Raw genomic sequence first — 25,135 nt, 5'->3', positions numbered from 1 at the left:
GACCAGGGCTTTTTTCCAGCCGGAACTCAGTTCCGGCACCTCTCAGGTAGGTGCCATTGCCACTATAAGAGAACTAGGGAGATGTTCATGCCGAGTTCCGGCGCCTCTTTTTCTAGAAAAATAGCACTGAGCAAGACTTAACAGACAAGTAACAGGATAAACAGATGAATGGAGATCTGAAAGAATAGGCCAGGTAGGTATTTGCCCTCTGGAGAGACACATTAAAAAATCACGCCCAGCTTCTGAGCCAGATAGTGAAGGAACTGGGAGGCAGTTACTGCAAGGAGGCAAAAGTATTTGCTGCCTCTTCTGCAAACAGGAGTAAACAGTCAGCCTGGATAGGTGCCCACGTCAACTGGGACAGGGGTTTCATGGCCTGAATTCCAAGTTACTTACTTTCTACCTTGGTGCACTGCGGGCTGACAACTTTCAGAGCCTCCTTCTTCGGCCTCATAGGGCACCAGGAACCATCCTCCTGGAATTTGATCTCATCTACATCTGAACATTCGTTTAGAATTTCCATAAAGAGTCTGGAAAAGAGCATTAAAGAGCGTTACTAGTTTGTGTCCGCTGACTGTTCTGATGGTGCCCTTGAGTGATGGCTGCCTTAGAAAGAGAAGCTTCCCTTCCAAAAGGAGGTCCCAGCTCCACTCCAACCCAATGGCTCTTACCCATGTGAGCTACAGCTAACTAGCTGCTGTTGGGTCCTACCAGCATTCATTCTGGGACTGAGTGATTGGTAATGAACCACAAACTGTTTTGACCCTGGCAAGGTATGAGGCCTCTAGCCATGCAGGGTGAATTTTTGTGGAGAATAGGTTTGAGATATTAGATCAAAGAATTTTTAATTGGATATTGTTCAAAATGGCTCGAAGGTAAATTTATAAATCAGATTAATACTTTACTTAAAGTCCCACATCAATCCTTGTGTTCCACATGGCTCGATAAAGATTCTGATCATGAGACAACAGCTAGTTAAATCAGCCTTTGGAACCATCTGACAGGATCAGGATTCCCTGCGACTCACATTCATAAATTAACCGCTTGGCACCTCAATCATATAATAAAGCCATTCACAGACCTCTGATGGGAGCAAACTAAGTCTCAAGCCAGGTCTATTGCGCTAGAAGCTGGCTGGCAATTTAAAAGGTTATAACCCTTTTATCACATTAGATCTATATAGGCCAAAGGGGTAATGCTGGTGATTGTTAAGTTGTGATTAAAGAGTAGAGTGTGTCATGGGCTACAAGTTCCAAGCTTCAAATGCAGGCTAGTTCCAATTCTTTATGGCTTTACCACAACTAAACACATGCCTCTGGAAGGACACAATGCTAGCTTCCTTGCTAGGCAGCTCCTGCTGTTAATTCACTGAATGCAGCTAACTGCTTTTATAGTTCTAAGAGCACAGCTACTGCCGCCTGAAAAAGCGAGATACCGCCTCCCCATCTTACCCATCTAAGATGAGGCTCTCATATGCAGCTTTCTTGTCGCACACAGGACATATCCAGGTGGGTTTCTTTTCATTCATTTGTAGATAGAGAGCAGCATCAAAGCACTGCAGGTGGGTACAAGTAACGGCACGGCAGGGAATTGTCAGCCGCATTTTCCCCAGCTGGAGACCAGGTCACGAAGAAAGTGAAAGGCGTCAAAGGTAGGGAGGCAGTGATGGAAGGAAAGGGTGGGGAGGGGAGAGAGCCATTGTTAGCAAATGGAATTGGGTGCCTTTATGAAAAAGACAAAACTAGACAATCCTTGCTTGTTTGAGGAAGTCTGGAGCCTAGATCCTCACATGAAAGCAATCTAAAGTGTGGGTGGGCCTCCCTAGGTAAGGGGCAAACTCCTCATTGATCCACCCCCCACCCCACAGTTACAGCCTCTCAGCCATCAGATTGCCTCCCATAACGGATCAGTCAAACTCATTATAGGGCATGCTTTCAAATTCCAAAACTGAAGGGTGATAAAAAGTTGTAATGTAACTTGGAAATTCAAAAGATACTTTGTATAATTTAGTTTTGCTTCGTAGGGAAAATGTGGTAGTTAGTAAAATGTGTGTCAAACTGAATAGAAATCATTAAAGATGATTACCAAGTACTTGCAGTTATATACTATATTATTATTATTAAGCATTACCTGACATTTTCAGAAGGCACAATTAAAATTTGTTGGTTTTTCCAAAAGCAGTTTATGTAATTCTTCATAAAACATAGAATCACCAAGCTAAATATTGTCCAATCACAAAAATAGCAGATTTTAATTCCGCACACCTTTTCTTTGGGCATAGGAGGGCTCCCACTAACAGTATGTGTGTATTTGGTGTTCAGGCAATTTATATACCACTTAATATATTAAAGTTATCTCTAAGCTGTGTACAGCAAGTTCAAACAACAACAACTACTGCTAAAAAAAACCAACACGGTAAAACCTTTAAAATTAAAATAAAACCAGTTCTACCTGATATCTTTAGAAGATGCAGTAACATCTTATCAGCTTTCTCTTTATAGTTTAGGGGGCTTTGAAATCCATACCAGAACCCAAATTCCACATAAATATGCAAACCATAGCAACTTGCATATACTGTATTACTAGTGACATACTTATTTGCAGAGTCTACCTCTTATTCTTTATTTTGTTCAGAAAAAATGTATAACCTCTAAACAGTTTACTTAAGACAATAATACTCTGATACAATCAGCAAATATTTAAAAATGTGACCAAGTTAGGATTCTGGATAGCCTTGCTGAAACAAAAAGTGTTTTAATCAAAGCAAATAATTTCCCTATAAGACATCATTCCAAGCTCTACTTACGGGACACATTAATGATACTCGCAGACTGGTAGTCGCAATTTCACTATCTGGGTCAGCGGTGAGTTTTTCTTTAACTATTATTTTTAAAAAGAATGGGGGAAAGATTTAAAATAAATGCTTTAATATCTTGCTGGACTATAACTTTTAACGTGCAATTCTTGATTACTCAAAAGCTTGAGAGAATAATATACGGCCTATCTATTTCAAGAATTTGTAAATTCAACATAAAATGATAATGGCACTGACAAAATTTCAAAGCTGCACATTAGAACTCCTAATGTGAAGTTTCCCATCTATAATACAATTGCTATATAAAATCGGTGAATGCATTTAGAGCCTGTTGCTGGGACACTGCTCTCACACTAACCAGCTGCCTATGCAAATCTAAGTGGTGCTTTTTTCTTCCTGCAGGGAAAGGGAGGAAGCTGCAAGGTGAAGAGGTGCCCCAGAGTTCTGAATGGCAGCCACCAGACTTAAGCAGCATGGGAGACATGCAAGACACTAACAGCCCAGCTGAGTATTTGGAAAAGCTCCAGAATCCTCTGCAACTATGTATGCAGAAACAAAAATCTGCACTTCAACACCAGGCTCAGAAATTGTTGCAGGGTTCATTCTAGACCTAGCATATTCCTGAGATTTCAGTAAGGCAATTTGTAAAAGGAGAATACGAAATAGTACTTTGCCCTTAATGAAATTTCAACGGGTTGATGGCAAAGGTAACTCAGTAAAACCAATCTAAACAAGCCAAGTATTTTTAAAAATGGGACTTGGGTATACCACTGTTTTAAGGGGAGCTGATGCTACTTTGCAACTGTCTTTTAAATTTCAGTTATTAGTTATATACCAATAATCACGAACTGACATACATGGCTCTCCCGCCTTGTTTTATCCTCACGATAACCCTGCAAGCAAGGCAGGCAAGGCTGAGAAATAGTAACTCGGTAAGCTTTATGGCTACAGAAGTATCTGAAGATGGGGCCTTCTGCACCCTGCTCTGACACTCTAGCTACTGCCCCTGTCAGTAAACATATTCATGGTCCAATATTGTAAAATGCTTCCGGAAGTCAAAATAACACTTTTGATTCCTATTAGATGTCAAAGCGGCCCTTCCCCAAAAAAAAAAAAAAGCATTTTCTTCTGCACTCTGGCAATAATACCCTGCTACTCCTCACACTTAGCCACATGGAATGCCAAGAGCCACCCAATTGCTTTTATTAGAAACCTACATCCCATTACAAACATGTAACCGAAGGAAGAAAAACACAAGAATTATCTACTCACTTAGTGCCCGGGAATGATCAGGGTTTCGAATACCTTTCATTTTTAGCCTCTGTAGCAGCATGGCTGAAGTGAGTTGGCGTACAAGATACACAGACATTGAGTAATTCTACAGGAGACGAAATGTGAAAGAATGAAAAGGTCTTTTTCATAGACAAATGATCTCCAGATAAAAGGTGGTATACAAATCATCATCATCATCATCATCAACAACAACAACAGCAAGCCTCTATTTACAGCAGACAGACACACAGAAGCAGATCACAGTAAGTTAAGAAAGAGAGAGTGTTCCATGAACGAGTTATTTATTGCTATTACAATTTATTATCCGCCCTTCAACCTAAGGTCCCAGGGCAAATTACATCAATTAACAATTCAAACACAATATTAATATTAAAACATTATTACACAATATTAAAAACTGTTTAAAACAATCTAAAATTACAGAAATAAGGTGAGTCCTAAAAATATACCTCTCAAATGCCAAAAGCCAGTATAAAGAGGTGCATCTTCAGCATTCACTGAAAGACGTATAACGAAAGTGCCAGATGCACCACTATGGGAAGGGAATTTCTCAATTTAGGAGCTGCCACAGAGGTGCCACAAAGCTTCTGTGGGTGAAGGAGCAACCAAGAGGGCACCCTCCGCCCTGCTTAGCACCCAAGAGGGTCTGTAGGGAAGGAGGTGGTCTTACAGGCATTGTGGTCCTAAGTCACTTGGGGCTTTAAACACTAACGTGAGCACCTTGAGTTGGGCCAGGAAACAACCAGCGCAGTGGTTTTAAATCAGTTTATGGAAGATCAGAAGGAAACCCCAGCCTTATCTTGCCACTGCATTCTGGACAACAGAAGTTTCCAAGTCATCTTCAAGGGCAGAGACACTTTGAGCACTTTACAATAACTCAGTCTGGAAGTTACCAGAGCAGGGAATACAGCGGCCAGGTCATCTCTGCCCAACGGGCATCTGAGGGTGTCAGAGCAATGCACTCTAGGCCAGATGGTGAAAGCCGATTCACCACTAGGCAAAGCTCTGCTGGGCAGCTACTTCCAGATGCAGCAATGGTGGAGAAGCTAGCTTTCTTCTTCACCACCATGTGGTAGGCACAATGGTGCAGCCTCACCCACATTTGGACCTGTGCTCTAGCTGCCACCCTCCTGTTTCATTGCACATAGGTCACTAGAAACCCAAGGCAAGGATTTACACTTTTCATTCAAAACAATTCTACATATATTTTTTACATGAAGTCATTCTGCAAGACGGAAAGATTTCAATTTACCTTTCCAATTTCAGATGCCCAGGAAATAGAAATCTGATTTGGCACTGCAGAGGATAGCCTGACTAGAGATGTAATATTCAAGGGGCGCCCAGGCCTCTTTTGCTCAATTCCATTTTTGGGTGGTGGAGCATATCCCTAAAAAACATAGGCACAAAAATCATTTTCCCGCTTATATACATATATTCTCTTTGGAGACTGCTCAAAACGTTGCAATTTCTAGTAAGTTACACAGCATATGCAAGCTAAAATTAAAGACTAATGTCCCATTGATTTCAATGGAAGTTAAAACATTTGCCAAGCATCCATTTCTTTCCAGTGAGCCTTACAGCATCATCCTATACATGTTTATTCAGAAGTAAGCCTCAGTGGATTCAGTGGGTCTTATTCCCAAATGCGCATATAGGATTGTGGCCTTAGTAACTTAAGTTTGAGGGAGGGAAGAAAGGACCGCATCACTTCTTTATGAAATAAGTTCCTTAAGAAAGTTAGTTAGTTTACTCGAAAGCTTTGCTTCGGGAAAGCAAGCTTAGCTACAGCATCACACCAGTAACTTTAAGTCAGAGAAGGAAATTAGGGGAAATTCCAAGCTGTGAATAAAGGATTTCCAAATCTACTCTGTGAATAATGCACACTGATGCAGCATCAACCAAGTTTTGTAACTGTATTTGTTCACAGATCCAAATACAGTGGTGCCTCGCAAGACGAAAAGAATCCATTCCGCGAGTCTCTTCGTCTAGCGGTTTTTTCGTCTTGCGAAGCAACCCCATTAGCGGATTAGCGCTATTAGCGGCTATTAAAGGCTTAAGGGATTAGCGGATTAGCTGCTAAAAGGCTATTAGCAGTTTAGTGCCTTAGAAAAAGGGGGTGGGGAGTGAAAAAAAATTGCAGGAACTCGCAAGACATTTTCGTCTTGCGAAGCAAGCCCATAGAAAATTCGTTTTGCGAAGCACCTCCAAAACGGAAAACCCTTTCGTCTAGCGGGTTTTCCGTCTTGCGAGGCATTCGTCTTGCGGGGCACCACTGTACTAGTTATTTAGTTCCATAACTTTCATTCTACAGACGTTTATGGGTAGAGTTGTGTGGCAGAAGATATTTGTGTTGAACCAAGGGTGAACTATTCTGGAAGCTTTGCTAACGCCACATTGGTAGTCAAGATAACCCCACAATTAATTGGTAGTTGTTAAAGCACTGAGCTCGTATATGCTTATATTCGCTTGCCTTGATCTAGGCTAATTGGCTTGCTTTGATGTTACCCTTATCTGTGGGGCTTGGGGTGCTGGGCTCTAAGCCCAGGAAAGGGGAGCTATCAGGAAGGTTTGGATACTTGCCACCTATGCCCTCAGCTAGTCAGGTTAAATGATGTATGCTTCTTTGTTGCATAAAGAATGTATAAATGTTTGCTTGGGTGCGGACAAGACATCTCCTTGCTGCGGAGTCTGTCATGCGTCTGCAAAAGCTACAAGAACTAGCACGCTGCTTTGCTGTAAGTCTACACCTTCTTTAATAAAGCACTTGAACAGATCACTCTGTTTTTAACATCCTTTGGTATCCCTGCACCCAACCACTCCCACGAGCCCTCCTTTCGGCCAGTGGATCAGGATGGTATCGCACCCATTGGGCTGGCAAGTCAGGATTACAAGAAGTTTAAAACAGATTCGCCATCAAAAATTTCAACAGCTTACCGGCAATGGAAATAGCTTTCCATTTACTTTTATGCACAAGCTACTAGGGTAGTTATCTTCTTGGGGGCAGCTGGTTTCTGCCAGGCATAACCTGTTTGCAGAAAATAATATTGTTGAATGGCAGCGCATTGAAATGTACTCCATTAAAAGAGGCATTTATACATTTATGTAAATAAGTTAGTCACCTCAGCTGAACTTGCACAGTGTAATCCCTTCTGCCTCCTGGCAAAAAGTCCCTGTCACAACAAAAGCAGAAGTTACTTAGACAAGTCTAAGGTTGCTTTATCGCTTAACAAGTCAACTCCTCATACAACCGTTACCTTCCTAATCCTGATTTGTAACTCTACCTTGCTTTCATGAGTTTAAGTATATGCAAGCACAGTGAGAGTCAACTATTGATACAGATATACGGGGGAGATACACAGATACACATACACACAAAACACTATGGACAGCAAAAGATCAAGTGTATCCATTTCCCATAGACAACAACAAGTGAAACTCTGCGAACATATGGCTAGCTTTCATAGTTGCAGAGATAAACCTACAAGAGGACTGTCAAATATTCTCTGAGACATCAGAGGAACAGCCACCGAATTCATCAGCACTTCCAAGTGTCATCTTTGCTAGATCCATTTACTGTATTTGTGGGGGATGACAGGCTGAAGCCTCAATGCTGTAATTCGCATCGCGAATTAGCACTCACCATATTCATAAAAATTACATGCACCTGAACTTACAAGTTAGCAGCTGTCATTAGTTTATCATATTTCCAATAGGGTTCTCATTTTTGAACAATCTGCCCACTCTCACTGTAACCTTGGAGAAATGTGTTCATTCTACAAGATTAACTGAGATGCTAGTATTTTGCTAGGAAGTAGTTTTCAGGATTCCAAGAAGCCATCAGTTACTTTTATGGGATTCCCAGAGGTAGATCAAGTGGTCGGGAATTCTGTCAAAGAAAATTAACCAAATCTGGTATGAGGAAGTTTAGGCTAGACATTCTGCTATTACCTGGAAATGCAGATTTCTCTGACTTGCTGCGGTGTTAAAGCAAAGATAAAGAACTTCTCCTGGAACCTCTGAATACTGCTCTGTACTGCAGAGGGACACAGAAAAGTTTAGATTTAATTCACTGACAAACTCTAGAGTCTACAGAAGGCAGTACAGAAACGGGTGTCTCATAACTTTCCCAATTTCACAAAAACATGACTTTTAAGTACAGTGGTACCCCGCAAGACGAATGCCTCGCAAGACGGAAAACCCGCTAGACGAAAGGGTTTTCCGTTTTGGAGGTGCTTCGCAAAACGAATTTGCTATGGGCTTGCTTCGCAAGACGAAAATGTCTTGCGAGTTCTGCGGGTTTTTCCCCCCTCCCCCCCTTTTCCCCCAGCCCCTAAGCCGCTTAACAGCTGTTCGCTAAGCCGCTTAACAGCTGATGCTAAGCCGCTTAACAGCTGATCTAAGCCGCTTATCAGCTGATCCACTAAGCCGCTAATAGCCTTTTAGCAGCTAATCCGCTAATCCCTTAATAGCCGCTAATCCCTTAATAGCCGCTAATAGCCGCTAAACCGCTACTAGCCGCTAAACCGCTAATAGCGCTAATGGGCTTGCTTTGCAAGACGAAAAAAACCGCAAGACGAAGAGACTCACGGAACGGATTCTTTTCGTCTTGTGAGGCACCACTGTAATGGAACTGTACTTTTGCATATAGATGCATTTAAAAGTTCGCCTAGTGCCATCAGTTCCCCAAGCAGCTTGGCAAGCTAATCACTTTATTGTCATCCCCAATAAAGCCGGCTGTAGTGTCTTGAGAGTTAGCATGCTGTATTTTCTGAGGTAGGTGCACCCCAGCTGCACAGTTAAGTGATCCGCACTGCTCAGTTGAAAAATCCCACTTACCTAAGCTTGTAGGTTTGATTAGAACATCTAGTACATCATAAAAGGGAAGGCTCTTCAGCTGAACATCTGGATGCACAGGTGGAATTGGAGGTGAAGGCTGCTGCATCTCAAAGCGAGGCTTTGTGTCCTGGAGCAGCACTGAACTCAGAGGTGAGGATGGGGATTGAGGAGTGACTGATGTAGATGGTATTGGGTGCAGACCAGCAACAGCTAAATCAGGTTCCACGGGAGATGAGCTGCTGTCCAAATTGAAGACTGAAGGCTTTAAAGAGGACAAGTCAGAAAGACCTTCTATTGTTCTGGGATACCGTCGCCTGTAGAGTTCTCGGATCTTTATCTGAACTGCTGGGCTGCAGCCACTCTTCAGCAAGTGCAATGCCCTCATTAGGAGGTCATGTTTGCGTCCACTTTTATTACGTCCAGCAAAGCCCAACAGCACTTGTAGTTCAGAGACCCGGAAACTTGATACCATATTCTAAGGGGGAAACAAACAGTGTATCAAAGAAGAACTGAGAGCGCTGAACATACAGGTACGAGCATGTAAAATGAAAAAGGGGTTGCAAATTGCACTCTAGCGGCTCTTTAGATACTATATCATATATCGTACATGGAGACGGCAATAGCAAAGCCTTCATGATTTAGTCTCCTTTACCGGAAACATGACCACCAGATTGCGGAAACATTACCAAAAAAACCATGAGCCACCGCAAATTAACTGTGCTTTGAGTGAAATCTACAACCACAAGGATGGAATTTAAGGGTCTCTCATATACAGGGTCAATTTCCAAAAAGTTGCAGGAAAGCAAGTCAGATCAGCTTTCTGAACATGCTAGTTCTATCTAAACTAGTTAAGATGGTAGGCCTTATTTCCGCTGGTCCATCACAACCATCTAAACCGTTTCTACCTGTAAGCAAAGTTCAATAGCAAAAGCAAATTACAAGACATTTGTAGAAGTTCCCTTCTGTAAAAGATCCAATAAGTCTAACCTCTAAATGCCTTCTGGAAGCACTCAATGACTTTCCTATTCTAGCCTGCTTTTAACAGCTGGTCTTAAGCAGATATGGAGTATGGTGTCTATACTAAATCTAAGCATGATTATGTGAAAATATCACATTCTTCTCTATGCACCTCTGCTGTCTCCTGTGTGTGTTTCAATATCACAATCCCCTTGGGACAGGGAAATGTCTTCCCATTATTTGAGAAGTACCATGCACATGGATGGGACTACATTAATAAATATTAACAATATTTATCTGGGTTATCTCTTTTCAAAATCTGTTGCCTTCCTCAAACAAGTGAGAACAGTGCAGAAGATGAAACAAATGTTTTGATAAAACTTCTCATTTTATGCTTGAAAATTGTTTCTTTCCATCTGTCAACCAAGAAAACTCTCAAGTAAAGCTCTTTGCACTTTCAGTGTTTAAAAGAAGCTAAATCAGAATCAACACGTTTTAGTTCTGTAGCCAACATGTTTAGACAGTATTACCAGCTGCCCACATTATAACTGATGCATTAACCACAGGTATCATTACAGTCACAAAACAATAGTTTGCTTCTGATCATTTTTACTCTCGCCTCAGCCGCAAAGCACAAGAAATACAGACACAAACATATTGGCAACACCAGCCAGAACCAGTGCTGCACATACAAAGGAATTATATTATTTATGTAGATAATGTTTTAACATAAGCAGAAGACAACAAGTCATTGCCCCACTTACCATCTCTCAAGTTTGAACAGTGGATGAGAAAACAGATTTGGGGATTTAAGAAAAGAAAGCAGCGAGAAATGAGTTAAGTTGTAGTGTATTACCAATAAAAAGCTGTCTGTGTGAACTCTTAGAGAAGGGGCAAAGCTTGCCCCGGTGAACCAGAGAGAGCTTGGGCCATAATGTAAATTAAACAAGTAGCAGAACTCAATGTAAGAATACTAATATTTTTCTAGTGCTTTCAAGTGTTCAGAATACTTCACATAAAAAAAAATCCAGCAAAGCAATTCACTATTATTATTCTCCATACTCTATGGATACACATACGTCTTAGAGTGGCTTGCCTAAGACCACCTATTGATTTTATCATGGCAGAACAGAGATTCAAACCAAGGACTTCCTGGTTTGTAGCACAGTATCTTATCCACTATGCTACTGGTCTTTAACTGGTGGATTGGGACCCACTACTGGGCCAAGGCCTGATCCAAAGTGAGTCATGACAGCAACACTACCACCATACAAATACGGGGGGGGGGGGGAATAAATGGGCCCCCAAATACACAGTTGGGTTAAAGATTGGTCCTGGGTCTGAAATAGTTTACCGCTCCTGCACTATGCTACATCTGCTCTCATGTATATGGGGTAGTTGGAGGAAGTGAGCATAATTCTTTCCTTTCCTTGGTGGATCATTTCTATGCACAAGCGCAACAAACACTTAAAAAATAATAATAATTACATACTCATTTCTGTACAGCAGGAAACATTAAGAATGTATGCTTCCTAAACAGTTGTAGTTTAAGACTAATTTCCCCATTCCCACTTCTCGGGTTCAGCACATGCAGATGAAAATGGTAGTTCAATTTTGGTGTACTGTATTGTTCTTATAGTCATTCCGTCCCCACAGATGCTTGCAGTGCTTTATTTTCTTCAATGCAAAAAAAAGTTTTAAAAGCAAGAGACATTGACTGCTATGGCAGTTTTCAGAACTGGCAGATGTTTTGATGTTATATTGTAGAATTAAGCAAATATGCAACATCAAATGAAACCAAGATTTAACAATAGCTACGCAGGTTGCTTGGCATCAAGAGGAAGCACTATTGCCTTCTACAAGTCTTTTATACATACAACAATGTAAAAACAGAAGATTCTGAATATTACTACAACTTGTAATGAGTAAGTATGTTGGGCTTTTGCAAAAGCATTTAGTAGCTTGCATAATTGGGAGTCACTTTGCTTCTGAATGAAAAATGTTGTCGAAGAGTTCCTGATCATAATAATAATATTGAGGATTAAACACTCTATCAGGATATCTATATTTTGCAATGGTTACATGCTGTCTTGGTCACACGTGGCAGTCATAGCAGGAGTTCCACATGACAATCTGGTGTCATGTTAATTAATGAGCTGGCATGACCAGTTTGCTTGAAAAAGAGATACTCCTAATTTCCATTTGTAGCAACATCTACCAGGCATGGAAAGCCAGGACACACCTGAGGACTGAGGGATGGCTCTTAATCCTTTCCTTTGAGGCATGGTTAGCAACTTCTCTTTTTCTCAAACTGAAAACAAGCTTCTTTGCTCAGGCATTTGTAGGATGTTAGCTGTTGACCCCAGGTAGTAAGAAAGAATGGCCCTACAGTTTGAACAGGTTGTTTCATCTGCTCTCATTATTCTACCCCACCGAAGGATTGCATGTGATAACAGGTGGGCACTATTAAAAATATATATAGACAGACACCTTTACTCTCTCCAATAGCTCCCTGCATTTGCTACCAGAGTCACAAACTGAGACATCTGAAGTAGCCCACCAATAGGTACCAACCTCTGAGGAACTTATTTCCATACCAATACATTCAACTGCAGAGTGACAACTGGAAGATCTGAGAACTTAAAACTTTGGCCCACTCTAATAACTCTTCTCTATTTTATTGTATTTCAAATATATTAAGCCACCTCAAGTATTTTAGTTGGTAAGCAAGGTAAAAACGCTTCAAAATAAATAAAGAAACCCCATGTTTGGGGATTCTCAATCTAATCCAAGCAAGGCTGCAAAAGAACTTGGTACTCTTAAGGAGAATGCAACTTGGGAATCACATCGCACTCTCAAGTGTCCTGCTTGTAGAGGAAGAGTAGTAAGAGAACACAGGACTCTTATCCTTTCAAATTCATCCCATTTGCATCAGAAGACACAAAGTGAGATTATATTCTGACTACCCATCACATTATATTCTATGATTACGCAATAATAGGCACTTTTTACAAAGTTTATACAACTATTATGCACTCATTCCATAGTATATTATGCACATTTGCATTGTTTTTGTTTTAGAAACAAGCCATGATCCATTAAATGTTGCATTTTGTTTTTAATATTAATTAAATACTTGGTTAAGGTGGTTGTAAACAAAAGGGATCTGTTTACTTTAGTGTAATTCACAGGGTGCTCCTGTCAACTTCACACTATAGGAATGCCATGTCCAGTAACCTCAATTAACCCATCTCAATTATCCAAGAATTTCCCTTCCTTTTAATATTTTATACTCTACTTGTTTCTTTGTGGCCTGCTGTTATTTTAGCCTTTTAGTTTCAAGTAGTCACAAAGATGTAACCAAGGGATATTTAAAATGAGGACAGACTACATGGGATAGTTTAAAAATGTAAATGGTGTTTTAAATTATCCTCTTCTATACAGATTTCAGAATCCTTTCTGAAATTTGTATTCAGTTCACATTAAGCTAGTTTTATTACTGAAATAATACTATTAAGGTTCTAGCTTTTTGTGTGCGGTTTTATTTTTAGAAGAACGTTGTGTGCTTTTCATAATTTGGGGTATTCTTACTTGTAAGTTAGAAGCTGCCTTGATAGCTTTCTGTTGTTTCTTAGCTATATATCTTGCTCATCTTAAAGGGCGATGTTTTCTTAAAGGGGTCACCATGTTTGTGTCTGTAAAACAAAAAAATAGTAGGAAGAGATAGTAGCATGGAGAATGGCTACGGAGGTTTGCTATTTGAGGCTTTTATTCCAATGTTTACCAAACATTTTGGTAAAACAAAACTGAAGAGGACGGGGTCAGACTAGGAAGGCAAACTCAAGATGAGCAGGGGCTGGTTATGTGATCAGTCAAAAAAAGAATGAGATTGATCTGTCTGATATCATAGTGCTCAATAATTGAAAAACAAGTGACATTTTGAATTACCAGAAAGCCTGCAATTTATGCAGCGATTATGTTCTGGGGATAGCATCTAAAGCCAAAACTGTGTAGTCAAAACACATTGGGTGCAATGGTGGGTGGGACTGCAAGTTTTCTCCCGTTTTTGATTTTAAATTTTTCTTGCCAAGTGCGTAAAGCTGAATGTGCATGTTAAAAGTGCCTAAGTTGTGAGTGTACTGTACTATAATTTCAGTGTTTTAAGTATAGAAAGGAGAACACCAAAGGCTAGGCTGTTCTCTATCATTTTTGCCCTGTAACCTAAACATGATACTAGATTGTCCCTCTATACTTTAATACCTCTATCAGATTTCAAATTCAAAGAAGAATATTTTCTTCTTCTAAACACATTCCAACTTATTACAGGAGATGTACACAGCAGACTATCCAAATATGTTTGGTGCAGTTGTCACTTGCTATCCCCGCAAAGACTTGTGCTCCCAATTCCTGCAAAGAGAGCATAAGACAAGTAGGAAACACTGTATTCTTCCGCTGGCTATAGAGTCATCCTCTGCTACATGGAATCCTAACAAATGGTCAACCCGGAACTCCTCACAATCCAATTGTGGCTTAATAAACAAGGATGCACAAAAGTTCTATGCAGTCCTTGCTCCTGCATCATTTCAGACTAGGAAGATTAAGTTAACCACAGCTTCCAGTTGTGTGCAAACCAGGGACTATACTTAATACAGTACAGTGGTGCCCCGCAAGACGAATGCCTCGCAAGACGGAAAACCCGCTAGACGAAAGGGTTTTCCGTTTTGGAGGTGCTTCGCAGGACGAATTTCTCTATGGGCTTGCTTCGCAAGACGAAAATGTCTTGCGATTCCTGGGGGTTTTTTTTCGCTCCCCACCCCCTTTTTCTAAGGCACTAAGCTGCTAATAGCCTTTTAGCAGCTAATCCGCTAATCCCTTAAGCCTTTAATAGCCGCTAATAGCCGCTAAACCGCTAATAGCGCTAATCCGCTAATGGGCTTGCTTCGCAAGACAAAAAAACCGCTAGACGAAGAGACTCACGGAACGGATTCTTTTCGTCTTGCGAGGCACCACTGTAGTCTCTAAATAGATATAAAAGCAAGACTTAACCCATAGCTTAAACCAGGATGTGGTCATGAGAACACAAGTCAATTTAGGGACATTGATGGAAGCAGAGAATGCAAGGGCAGCAGAAACATGTGTATCACCTGTTGATTTTGGAGCTTGACAAGATAACAGATACCTGTGTAACATGTAGGGCTCAAGCAAATGGGTGGCTTTTTGGCTCTTCCTGTTCCTGAACAGTTTCAAGATGGTCATTCAAAAAATCTTTGACCCTTTAAGAGTTGGTCCCCACAGTCAGTTTGCTTTTTGCTTCCAATCCAATCCCCTTTTCTGCTGTGCCTTTAAGGTTATAAACCTGCAGGCAGGGACTCCCTTGTTTAGTACAGTAAAGCTCCTGCATAAGATGCCCAGGGAACAATTTTAGTTGAAGAGTAAGAAAGAAATGCCTTTTTAAGGAAGATTTAGAAATTTTACATGCTATGCCACACTTATCATACACGTGTTATATACCGTATTTTTCGCCCTATAGGACGCACTTTTTCCCCTCCAAAAATGAAGGGGAAATGTGTGTGCGTCCTATGGGGCAAATGCAGGCTTTCGCTGAAGCCTGGAGAGCGAGAGGGGTCAGTGCGCACCAACCCCTCTCGCTCTCCAGGCTTCAGGAGAGCCGCAGAGCCAGCCCCACAAGGTCGGGGGACAGCGGGGAGGCGGAACGCCGCCATCCCGCTGTCTCCCTGTGTGGTTTAGAGGCTGACGGCGGGGAGATGCATGCTTCTCCCCGCCGCCAGCCCCGCAAGCTCCGGGGACAGCGAGGAGGCGCGGCGCGTCTTCCCCCTGTCCCCGGACCTGACGTGAAGGCTGGCAGCGGGGAGAAGAGCGCTTCTCCCCGCTGCCTGCCCCGCAAGCTCCGGGGACAGCTGGGAGGCGCGGCGCGTCTTCCCGCTGTCCCTGGACCTGTTCTGCATGCAGGCGGTGGGAAGAAGAGCGCTTCTCCCCGCTGCCTGCCCGCAAGCTCCGGGGACAGCTGGGAGGCGCAGCGCGTCTTCCCGCTGTCCCCGGACCTGTTCTGCATGCAGGCGGTGGGGAGAAGAGCGCTTCTCCCCGCTGCCTGTCCCGCAAGCTCCGGGGACAGCTGGGAGGCGCGGCGCGTCTTCCCGCTGTCCCCGGACCTGTTCTGCATGCAGGCGGTGGGGAGAAGAGCGCTTCTCCCCGCTGCCTGCCCCACAAGCTCCCGGGACAGTGGGGAGGCGCAGCGAGTCTTCCCCCTGTCCCCGGACCTGATGTGAAGGCTGGCGGTGGGGAGAAAAGCGCTTCTCCCCGCTCCTGGCCCCACAAGCGCCTGAGGGGGAAATAAAATTTTTTTTCTTTATTTCCCCCCCAAAAAACATGGTGCGTCCTATGGGCCGGGGCGTCCTATGGGGCGAAAAATACGGTACATGTCATATTATAGTCCTTACAGTTGCAGAACACTTAGTAGAAAAATAAAATGAAGCATTACTAAAAATAAACCTGAAGTAGGCATTACAGAAAGACACTAGCATGCAAGAGGTAAATATTAAGTCCAAACAAAAGTTACGCATATGCCTACATCATCAAAACTAGTGTTAGAAATTCAGATACATATAATTGCCAAATGGCACATTAAACCTAGGCTGAAGTCAACACAACAGAATTTCTAGACGCCATCCCTCCCTGTGTGTTTTGTTATTATTAATATGATTTCTATACTTTATAATTTACAGAAAAAAATCTCAAAGCAGTTTACAACACATTAAACTGCTTCAAGGAAAATATTTCAGATCCTTCTCTAAGTGACATTTTGCTTTCCCCCATATTTATTTACTCACTTAATTTATATAGAGCTGCTTCACAGCAAAAGCACTCTGAGTAGCCTGGGTAGTGTTAGTAGTTGAGTGTGAGACTAGGACGTGAGAGATCAGGGTTCAAATCCCTGCTAAGTCCTGAAGCTCACTGGGTGACCTTGGCCCAGCCACAACCTCTTAACCTGCCCCTCACAGGGTTGTTGTAGGGATTAACGGAGGAGGGGAGTGAACTATATATTCCTTGGAGAAAAAGCTGGGAGAGAAACGTAATAAATAAGCTCTTCTGCTTACCTGCTTTAGAAAGCTAGAGAGACCAGCCAGATGGAGATGTCAGTTGCCAACCTAGCATCTAGAAATCTCCACGTGGTCGCAATTGGATCTGCACCAGTTGCAAAACACGCTGGACTTCTAGCTCATTTCTAACACTGATCAATACTATACAGAACTGTGGTGCAAGAGGAAACATGTGGGTCACTATCAACCTTCCTCTTCACTGTCAACTTTATTCGTAATCCCCCCCCCAAAAGGGGGGGTGTTAATCCAAAAAAAGTTTGCAAACTCGGACCTGCACTTCTAGGTTTGACGTGTTTGTAATCCAAAACATAAGCACACCAGACTGTTTGTAAACTAAGGCACTACTGTACAAAGATTAAATCCCTTAACATTAAAAAGAAATACAGAGCACAGAATCAAGTCCTTGAAGTGAAGATAATTCAGCATTATGCACACAGTACAATGTCAATAAAGCAAGTTCCTGTGGGATACAAGGAATGCTCAGATAAGCACAAGACTGTTTTCAGGGACATGTTTGTACAGATGCACAGTTTTGGATAGCAAACATTAACCACTTATCTCCAACAGGAATTTTTATTCTCCCCTTATGCAACAAAAAAAAATTGACACTCATTCCCAGCAACACTGTTATTAGCAGCTGTAACCTGCAGGTGCATCAGTACAAATATGCTGACTATTCTGCAAGAGATGTTATCTTTTGTCTTAAAACATGTACAAAGTGCACACAGGATACATAATTTGCTTCAATATACAAGAGAGTGAATCTGAAAACGTCTGCAATCTGAGAACATCACTCTGCAGCCCAGCCTTCTTCTGACCTCCACCAGCCAAAAATAAGTGAGGTATTTATATGGTCAGTTACTGCTGAATAGGTAAAAAATCAGCTTAATTTACAGGGGAGGAGGCAAGGTATTTCCCCAATGTAAGGAATTGTTGTTGTTAGTATATCCCACCACCCTCCCTGATAGGAACTCAAGGCGGCTTACATCTAAAATAGAAACAAGCTAAACACAAAAAATGAATCATTTATAACAATTAAACATGTTTTATATAATATATATATTAAAATATACAGAATATCACAGGAAGAATGGTACTTCAACAAAATACTATGAAGTGGAGTGCTAATGAACTATGAAGAGGCAAACACAAGCAATGAAGTGCAGAATATATCACCTCCTTCCATGCTTCTGAGAACTTCTGCTGTTAAAATAAACTGGTGCTGACATAGTTGACACAATCAACAGAATAAATCTGAATCAATGAAATGTTTTGCATATTACAGCTCTGTGGGATACATATTTCAGAAGGGGAAGAAATCACTTGATAGAATTTTCAGACAACAAATAAAAGCAATGGCACACATAGGAAGAATTGTATTGTATCTATAGCCTTTACATTCTTTCTGAAGTTTCTTAGATTAGCCTAATCTTAAACTTTCCAAAAACTATACCTCAAATACTAACGTTTCATCGGGTATATCTTAGCAAACTTTAGAGACAGACAAGGAAATTATCAAGGGCAGGGAAACTATCTGATGCAAGAAAACAAGTCATTCAAATCATCTTTATGCTTCTTTCCCCCCCCCTCATGCCCCACTTATATATATATACAAATTTAGTGCAAACTATTTTTTATTCAACACTTTTGTAAAAAATATGTATGCCAAAATAAGTATTTATAATAACAGTTTATCCAATTCAGTCTACTCCAGCTCAAGAAACAAATCCAGATAAAATTTATTCAGTCATATGTGGTATAAGATCCGAAATATATTTTAATGAGGTTTAACTTAGGATCGTGCCACAATCCATGTGTGTTATTTTGTCCCTCAAACTCCTAAATTATAGGTAACCAATTGCCTGTTTTGGATGACATCATAATACTTCTCAAAGAGCCGGGTCAAAGTCTGGAGGGTACTCCTGGATCCATCTCTGTCGCTAGCAGACCAGGTAACCTGAGTTGCTAGAACTGCCTTCTACCAGCCGCGGGTGACAAAGACAGCTATGGCTGCTTCTGGACCAGGACAGCCTGATCGTTGCCATCCATGTGCTGGTAAGCTCGAGACTGGACTGCTGCAGTGTACCTATGTGGACTGGCCCCAAGGTTGCTCAACTGCTCCCTGCGGCAGAATATTACCATCATTTTATGTCATTGCTTAAAGCACTGGCTGACAGTTAGATACCAGGCTGGTGTACAAGTCCTATACAGTTTGTGATCAACATACAGTGGTGCCTCGCAAGACTTCCATGAGTCTCTTCGTCTAGCGGTTTTTTCGTCTTGCGAAGCAAGCCCATTAGCGGATTAGCGCTATTAGCGGTTTAGCAGCTATTAGCTGCTATTAAAGGCTTAAGGGATTAGCGGATTAGCTGCTAAAAGGCTATTAGCAGCTTAGTGCCTTAGAAAAAGGGGGTGGGGAGCGGAAAAAACCCCCAGGAATCGCAAGACATTTTCGTCTTGAGAAGCAAGCCCATAGAGAAATTCGTCCTGCGAAGCGCATTGAAAAACGGAAAACCCTTTCGTCTAGCGGGTTTTCCGTCTTGCGAGGCATTCGTCTTGTGGGGCACCACTGTACTTCAAAGATCACCTCACCTCTTATATACCCAACCAGTAATTTGCTCTGTAGGAGAGGGACTCTTCAAGATACCATCCCATCAGGAGGCCCATTCTGTACAGTGTCAGAATAGAACATTCAGTGTGGTGGCACATACCATTTAGAACTCCTTACCATTATCTACCTTCTTTGCTGTCTTTTCATTGCCTATTGAGTAATTTACACTTCCAATAAATCTCTTGAATGAAGATTTCCCCCCCTCCCAGTTGTATCTGTATTGGATTGAATATATATGTATATTTTTATTGTTAAATTGCTTCTGGGTGTTTTATGGGAACCTATTCATATTTTTTTAATAAACTAAATGAATAATATAAATAACAGCAAATTACTGGAGGCTTTCTTACTGGTTAAGAAAAATAACTTGTGGTCATGGGTCCCCAAAATATAAACAAACACAACAGCCCAGTGCTATATATTTTTACCTAGATGTAAGTCCTTATGAAATAATGATGCTTTTATACTAATAAATATAATAGCTTAGTAGCTGAAGACCTACATGGGACCTGGTGCTGTATGCAGAGCCAATTTTGCTATGGAAAACAAAAGCAGGCAAGAAAGATTTGGAAAGGGTGGGAAATGGATAAATGGGAGGATGGCACAGAAAAAGAAAAAGTGCAGTGGTTTAGAGTGCTTGCAACAGATCTTGAGCTTGGCTCAAGTGGTTGCCAAACCTAGCAGGAATTGAAAGGGCGAATGGACATTTAAGAAAGAAAAAAAAGGCAATACAGTAGATAATTAAAGAGGGATGTTCATATAATAGTCTGACCCTGAAATGTGGGATTAAAAAAAGATCTACTGTACCTACATGAAATGTCAAGGTGAGGAAGAAAAACAGTATTCACAGGAGAAGAGGAACAGCTTTGCAAGGACAAAATTCAAGGATAAGAACAAGCAGATCTGAGAGGGTGCATAAAGAGGCACTGCAAACCCTGTCACATGAAGAAAAAATAAATAAATGCAGCGGGAGAGGAGCTACATTCAAAGGAGCTGGGGAGGAGGAGAGATGCAAAGATGGAAGCGGGCCGTGATTTCGGCGATCGGGCGCCAACCAAACCTTGGAAAGTGTCACAGAGAGAGAGAAAGAGATGCCGAAGGGAAGGGTGGAAGAGAGAAACATGAAACCACATGAGCGATCAGGGGGAAACCACGAGTGGCTTCGAGACCCAAAGGCGCGCTTTGTTGTGCCCAGAGATGGGGGTTGTCTGCGAGCGAAGCATGCGAACCCCGCTCCTCTTGAGTCGGGGTCGTTCGCAGAGGAGACAAAGAGGCTTAAGCAGGAGAGGGAGGATTAGGGGGGGGGGGTGCGCTTTGAAATAAAACGGGGGAAACAAAAACCGAGGCAGATCGTTAAAAAACGACTTGTTTTAGGAGGGGAGGGAAAGCTATGTAGGCTACAAAAACGGGCGGGGGAGGGGAAGAAACGGGAGTGAAGCCGGATTCCAAGGAAGAAAAAAGGCGCGAGCCTCCCGCAAGCCCCTTCGCTCCGAAGTACGCTTTCCTCACCCCGCTCTCCCTGGCCGACGGCATCTGCCCTTTCACGCCGCGAGTCGCGAGCCGTTAACTGTCCGCTGAGGCGACGGGAGGCGCCTCCTCACGGGCCGGTTAACGGGGACGCTGCTATCGTGGGAATGACACGAGGAAAGGGGAGGCCGGCGCGGGCTTGCCTGGCGAAGGGCCACCTCCCGCGTGGGGAAGGGGAGGGAGAGAGGCGGTCCCGGGGGACGGAGGGAGGATGCTTGCCGGCCGGGAGGGCGGCCTAAGCCCTTCAAGGACCGGGAAGTGTCGGCCCCGAGAGAAAGGCCGCGGGGAGCGCGCCGCCAACCCCCGCCGCCGCCATCGGCTTCTCCTCACCCTCAGCTCCTCGAAATCCGCCATTTTCTACCCGCCGCCTGGCTCAGCCTCGGCCGCCGCCGCCGCCACCATCCTGCACGCTCCGAGCGGCCCCCACTCCTCCTCTGGCGGCACGACGGCCGGCGCGTGACGTGAGAGGCGGGGCCTCGGCGGGGCCACGCCCCTCCTGCTGTGATGGTTGGGGAGGGGGCGAGGTTCTGAGGAGGAATTACACAAGCCGGCGCTGATTTCCCGCCAGTTTCGCCGAGTCCACTTCTTTGCGTGGGGAGGGGGGCGCGCGCAAGGCCCGTCATTCAACCCCTCTGATACTAGTTGGGAGAACCCGCCGAGTAAAAAACCCGTTCGAAGCACGTCCTCGCAAAGGGTTCTGGGCGCTGTAGTTCACCCCCTCACGAAGCGGCTTCCCTCACAGCAGCAAAACTCTTACAGTGGTTCCTTGGTTCTCAAACTTAATCCGTTCCGGAAGTCCGTTCCAAAACCAAGGCTTGCTTTCCCATAGAAAGTAATGCAAAATGGATTAATCCGCTCCAGACTTTTAAAAACAACCCCTAAAACAGCAATTTAACATGAATTTTGCTATCTAATGAGACCATCGATCCATAAAATGAAAGCAATAATCAATGTACTGTACTATAAAATAAATAAGACAGTATTGTATATGATAAAAATTAAAAATAATAATAATTCTTATCTGCACTGGTGATAGTCATTGCTTGGATGGGGGCTTTAATCCATTTCCGCAGTCACACAATCAATCAGTAGCTGAACTGGGTCCCACACAGTCACAAAAACAAATTAATTGAAAAAGCCTCAAAAACAAAAACGCAAAATAAATAGCAAAAACAAAAGCACCAAACTTAATCCTTTTGACTTCCAAAATGTTCAAAAACCAAGGCACAGCTTATGATTGGTGCAGGTGCCCTGGAAACAATAGCCGACAGCTGCATCAGGTATTCAGCTTCCGAAAAATGTTCAAAAACCAGAACACGTCTGAATTTTCGGAGTTTGAGAACTAAGGCATTTGAGAACCAAGGTACCACTATACAGTGCCCAGAATTATTAACAGTGTTGTTGTTATCAGGGGTGTGAACCATAGCTGGCAACTTTCAGATTTGAAAATAAGGAATCAGCAGCCTCACCTGTCCTGGGGACAGTCTATGGGATATCTAACAATCCCGGATAGCAGCGGAAAACGGCGCTGGCATAAGGGAATTTGCCACAAAAAAGGGAAGTTGACAGCTATGGTGTGAACCCAAATAAAATAGGGGGGGGGCAGATAAGCCACTCCCCGCATAATCAATCACAAGATGTGTCACAAGCACATCAGTTGGTGGTTGTTGCATGGTATATTTATTTATACCCCGCCTTTTCCCCTGCTAGGGACTCAAGGCGGTTTACAGACAAAAAATATAGGAACCGCTAGAAACAGAACTCACAATTAAAAAGCAATTAAATATAGAATCAAAACTACCGGTAGATAGATTTACACATTATACAAATAGTTACAGTAATCCTATTCAAAGCACATTCTTCCAAAATTGGGCACTGCAGTTCACCCCCTCACAGAGTTACTTTCCCAGCAACTACAGTGTCCAGAATATTAAATGTTAGCAATAATTTATTTATACCCATCATTTCTCCCCTAACAGATACTCAAGGCGACTTAAAGACAAAATATGAACAGCTGAAAACATTTGGGGGGACACCAGTCATTAAAAAAAACAACAGACTTTAAGCTATATTATTATTATATCATTGTCATTGGAGGGAGGGTAATGTGCTTTGACTGTGTTTTAAAGGTATAAGTCTGCCTTTGAGATGCCACAAGATTACTTTTTTCTCAACAACAGAGTTATGGTCAAAATAGCGGGATACACAAATCTGTGTTTTGTTTCACATTCTTCCCCCTTGAAGCCAATTTGCTCTTTGCTAACCATCACAGCCCTCAATTCTTCTGGGTTGATTTGGTAAACTCTTTCTTCCTTGCTACTTCCCTCCCCAAAATATGGGAACTCTTAAAAAGGTAAAGGGACCCCTGACCATTAGTAGGTCCAGTCGTGGCCGATTCTAGGGTTGTGGCGCTCACCTCGCTTTATTGGCCGAGGGAGCCGGCATACAGCTTCCGGGTCATGTGGCCAGCATGACTAAGCCACTTCTGGCGAATCAGAGCAGCACACAGAAATGCCATTTACCTTCCCGCCGGTGTGGTACCTATTTATCTACTTGCACTTTGACGTGCTTTCAAACTGCTGGGTAGGCAGGAGCAGGGACCGAGCAACGGGAGCTCACCCAGTCACGGGGATTCGAACTGCTGACCTTCTGATCAGCAAGCCCTAGGCTCTGTCGTTTAACCCACAGCGCCACCCGCATCCCTATATGGGAACTCTTAAATATATGCAATTCATACATTGCAAGCGATTGGACTAGATGACCCCTGAGGTCCCTTCCAACTCTTATGATTCTATAAAAAAAGGAAGTTGAAATACTGCCTTGCTGTGTTTCTAGCCACTAATGTGTACATAGCTATATACTTGGGTGGAGCTGTGGGTAAAACCTCAGCGCCTAGGACTTGCCGATCGTCAGGTTGGCGGTTCGAATCCCCGCGGCGGGGTGTGCTCCCGTTGCTCGATCCCAGCACCTGCCAACCTAGCAGTTTGAAAGCACCCCCGGGTGCAAGTAGATAAATAGGGACCGCTTACTAGCGGGAAGGTAAACGGAGTTTCCGTGTGCGGCTCTGGCTCGCTAGATGCAGCTTGTCACGCTGGCCACGTGACCCGGAAGTGTCTCCGGACAGCGCTGGCCCCCGGCCTCTTAAGTGAGATGGGCGCACAACCCTAGAGTTGGACACGACTGGCCCGTACGGGCAGGGGTACCTTTACCTTTACCTAGCTATATACTTATGTAATATGTCCATGGGCAGCCACGCATGCCTGGGGCTCTGTTCAGTGGCAAGAACACTAACTGCTATTCCCACATGAGTTTGGGGAGACATAGCACTCACGTCCTTGGACCCAGCTGGAAAGAGCTTTTGTTCTTGCAGCTGTGTAGAACCACATTAACTATGATGTCACTGTGTTTGGGGATTCTGCGTATGCTGAAAATCAAAATTATTTGAAGTGGCCCTCAAGCTGATTCCGGGGATTTTAAAGGCAATGATTTCCTGCCCCTCAAATATTGTTGAAACATATGGGTGTTTTCAGAAACTGGGATTCCAATGAATAAGGAAACAGTGGAGCATGGTGGTAATTATTATTGATTACTATGAAGAATAAACACATATACCAAATACGTAACATAGGCACTTTTCAGCTTAAAAGAGACGAAGAATAAAAACACATTATATTCTTCATGGCAATGAATGCAGAATTACTGCCAGGTCACATTTTGAAGCTGTTATCTTTTTAATTACTGTACAAGGTCTTTCTTTTTTAAGTGGAAACAGATTTTCAGTTTTACATATTAAGACTAGAATACTGCAGTCCTATGCACACTTCCTTAGAAGCAAGTCTACAACAGCCATAGGAAAAATATAGTCATGGAAACAGGAGCCACATGATAATTATTCATTCAAAATCATCATTAAGAAGGCAAAGCAACATATTTTTTTCTTTAAAACCCCACTTTTCCAGGTAACAAGTCTGGGTGTCT

General features: G+C 42.8%; 1 protein-coding gene across 14 annotated transcripts in view; it reads right to left on the bottom strand.

The window, feature by feature from the left end:
- PIAS2 (protein inhibitor of activated STAT 2) overlaps nucleotides 1–25,135 on the bottom strand; it is a 36,279-nt gene that overhangs the window by 6,343 nt on the left and 4,801 nt on the right. For 2 of the 14 annotated variants that reach the window (XM_083402891.1, XM_083402894.1), the window contains exons 1-11: nucleotides 21,488–21,623; nucleotides 13,493–13,596; nucleotides 8,945–9,419; nucleotides 8,057–8,141; nucleotides 7,228–7,278; nucleotides 7,043–7,133; nucleotides 5,361–5,495; nucleotides 4,088–4,193; nucleotides 2,807–2,880; nucleotides 1,452–1,612; nucleotides 397–530 (exon numbers count right to left, since the gene is read on the bottom strand). In XM_083402891.1, coding sequence (XP_083259017.1) covers nucleotides 397–530; nucleotides 1,452–1,612; nucleotides 2,807–2,880; nucleotides 4,088–4,193; nucleotides 5,361–5,495; nucleotides 7,043–7,133; nucleotides 7,228–7,278; nucleotides 8,057–8,141; nucleotides 8,945–9,416 — 1,309 coding nt within the window. In that variant the 5' untranslated portion in view covers nucleotides 9,417–9,419; nucleotides 13,493–13,596; nucleotides 21,488–21,623. Of the gene's footprint in view, nucleotides 1–396; nucleotides 531–1,451; nucleotides 1,613–2,806; nucleotides 2,881–4,087; nucleotides 4,194–5,360; nucleotides 5,496–7,042; nucleotides 7,134–7,227; nucleotides 7,279–8,056; nucleotides 8,142–8,944; nucleotides 9,534–13,492; nucleotides 13,597–19,611; nucleotides 19,702–21,458; nucleotides 21,838–25,135 lie in introns of those variants that run through there. The other 12 variants (XM_083402892.1, XM_083402895.1, XM_083402885.1 and 9 more) reach the window with 10 other exon arrangements.

This window comes from Podarcis tiliguerta (genome assembly GCF_965153285.1).
Source record: "Podarcis tiliguerta genome assembly, chromosome: 11".
NCBI classification, from domain to species: domain Eukaryota; kingdom Metazoa; phylum Chordata; class Lepidosauria; order Squamata; family Lacertidae; genus Podarcis; species Podarcis tiliguerta.
This window is presented reverse-complemented; position numbering and strand designations above follow the sequence as displayed.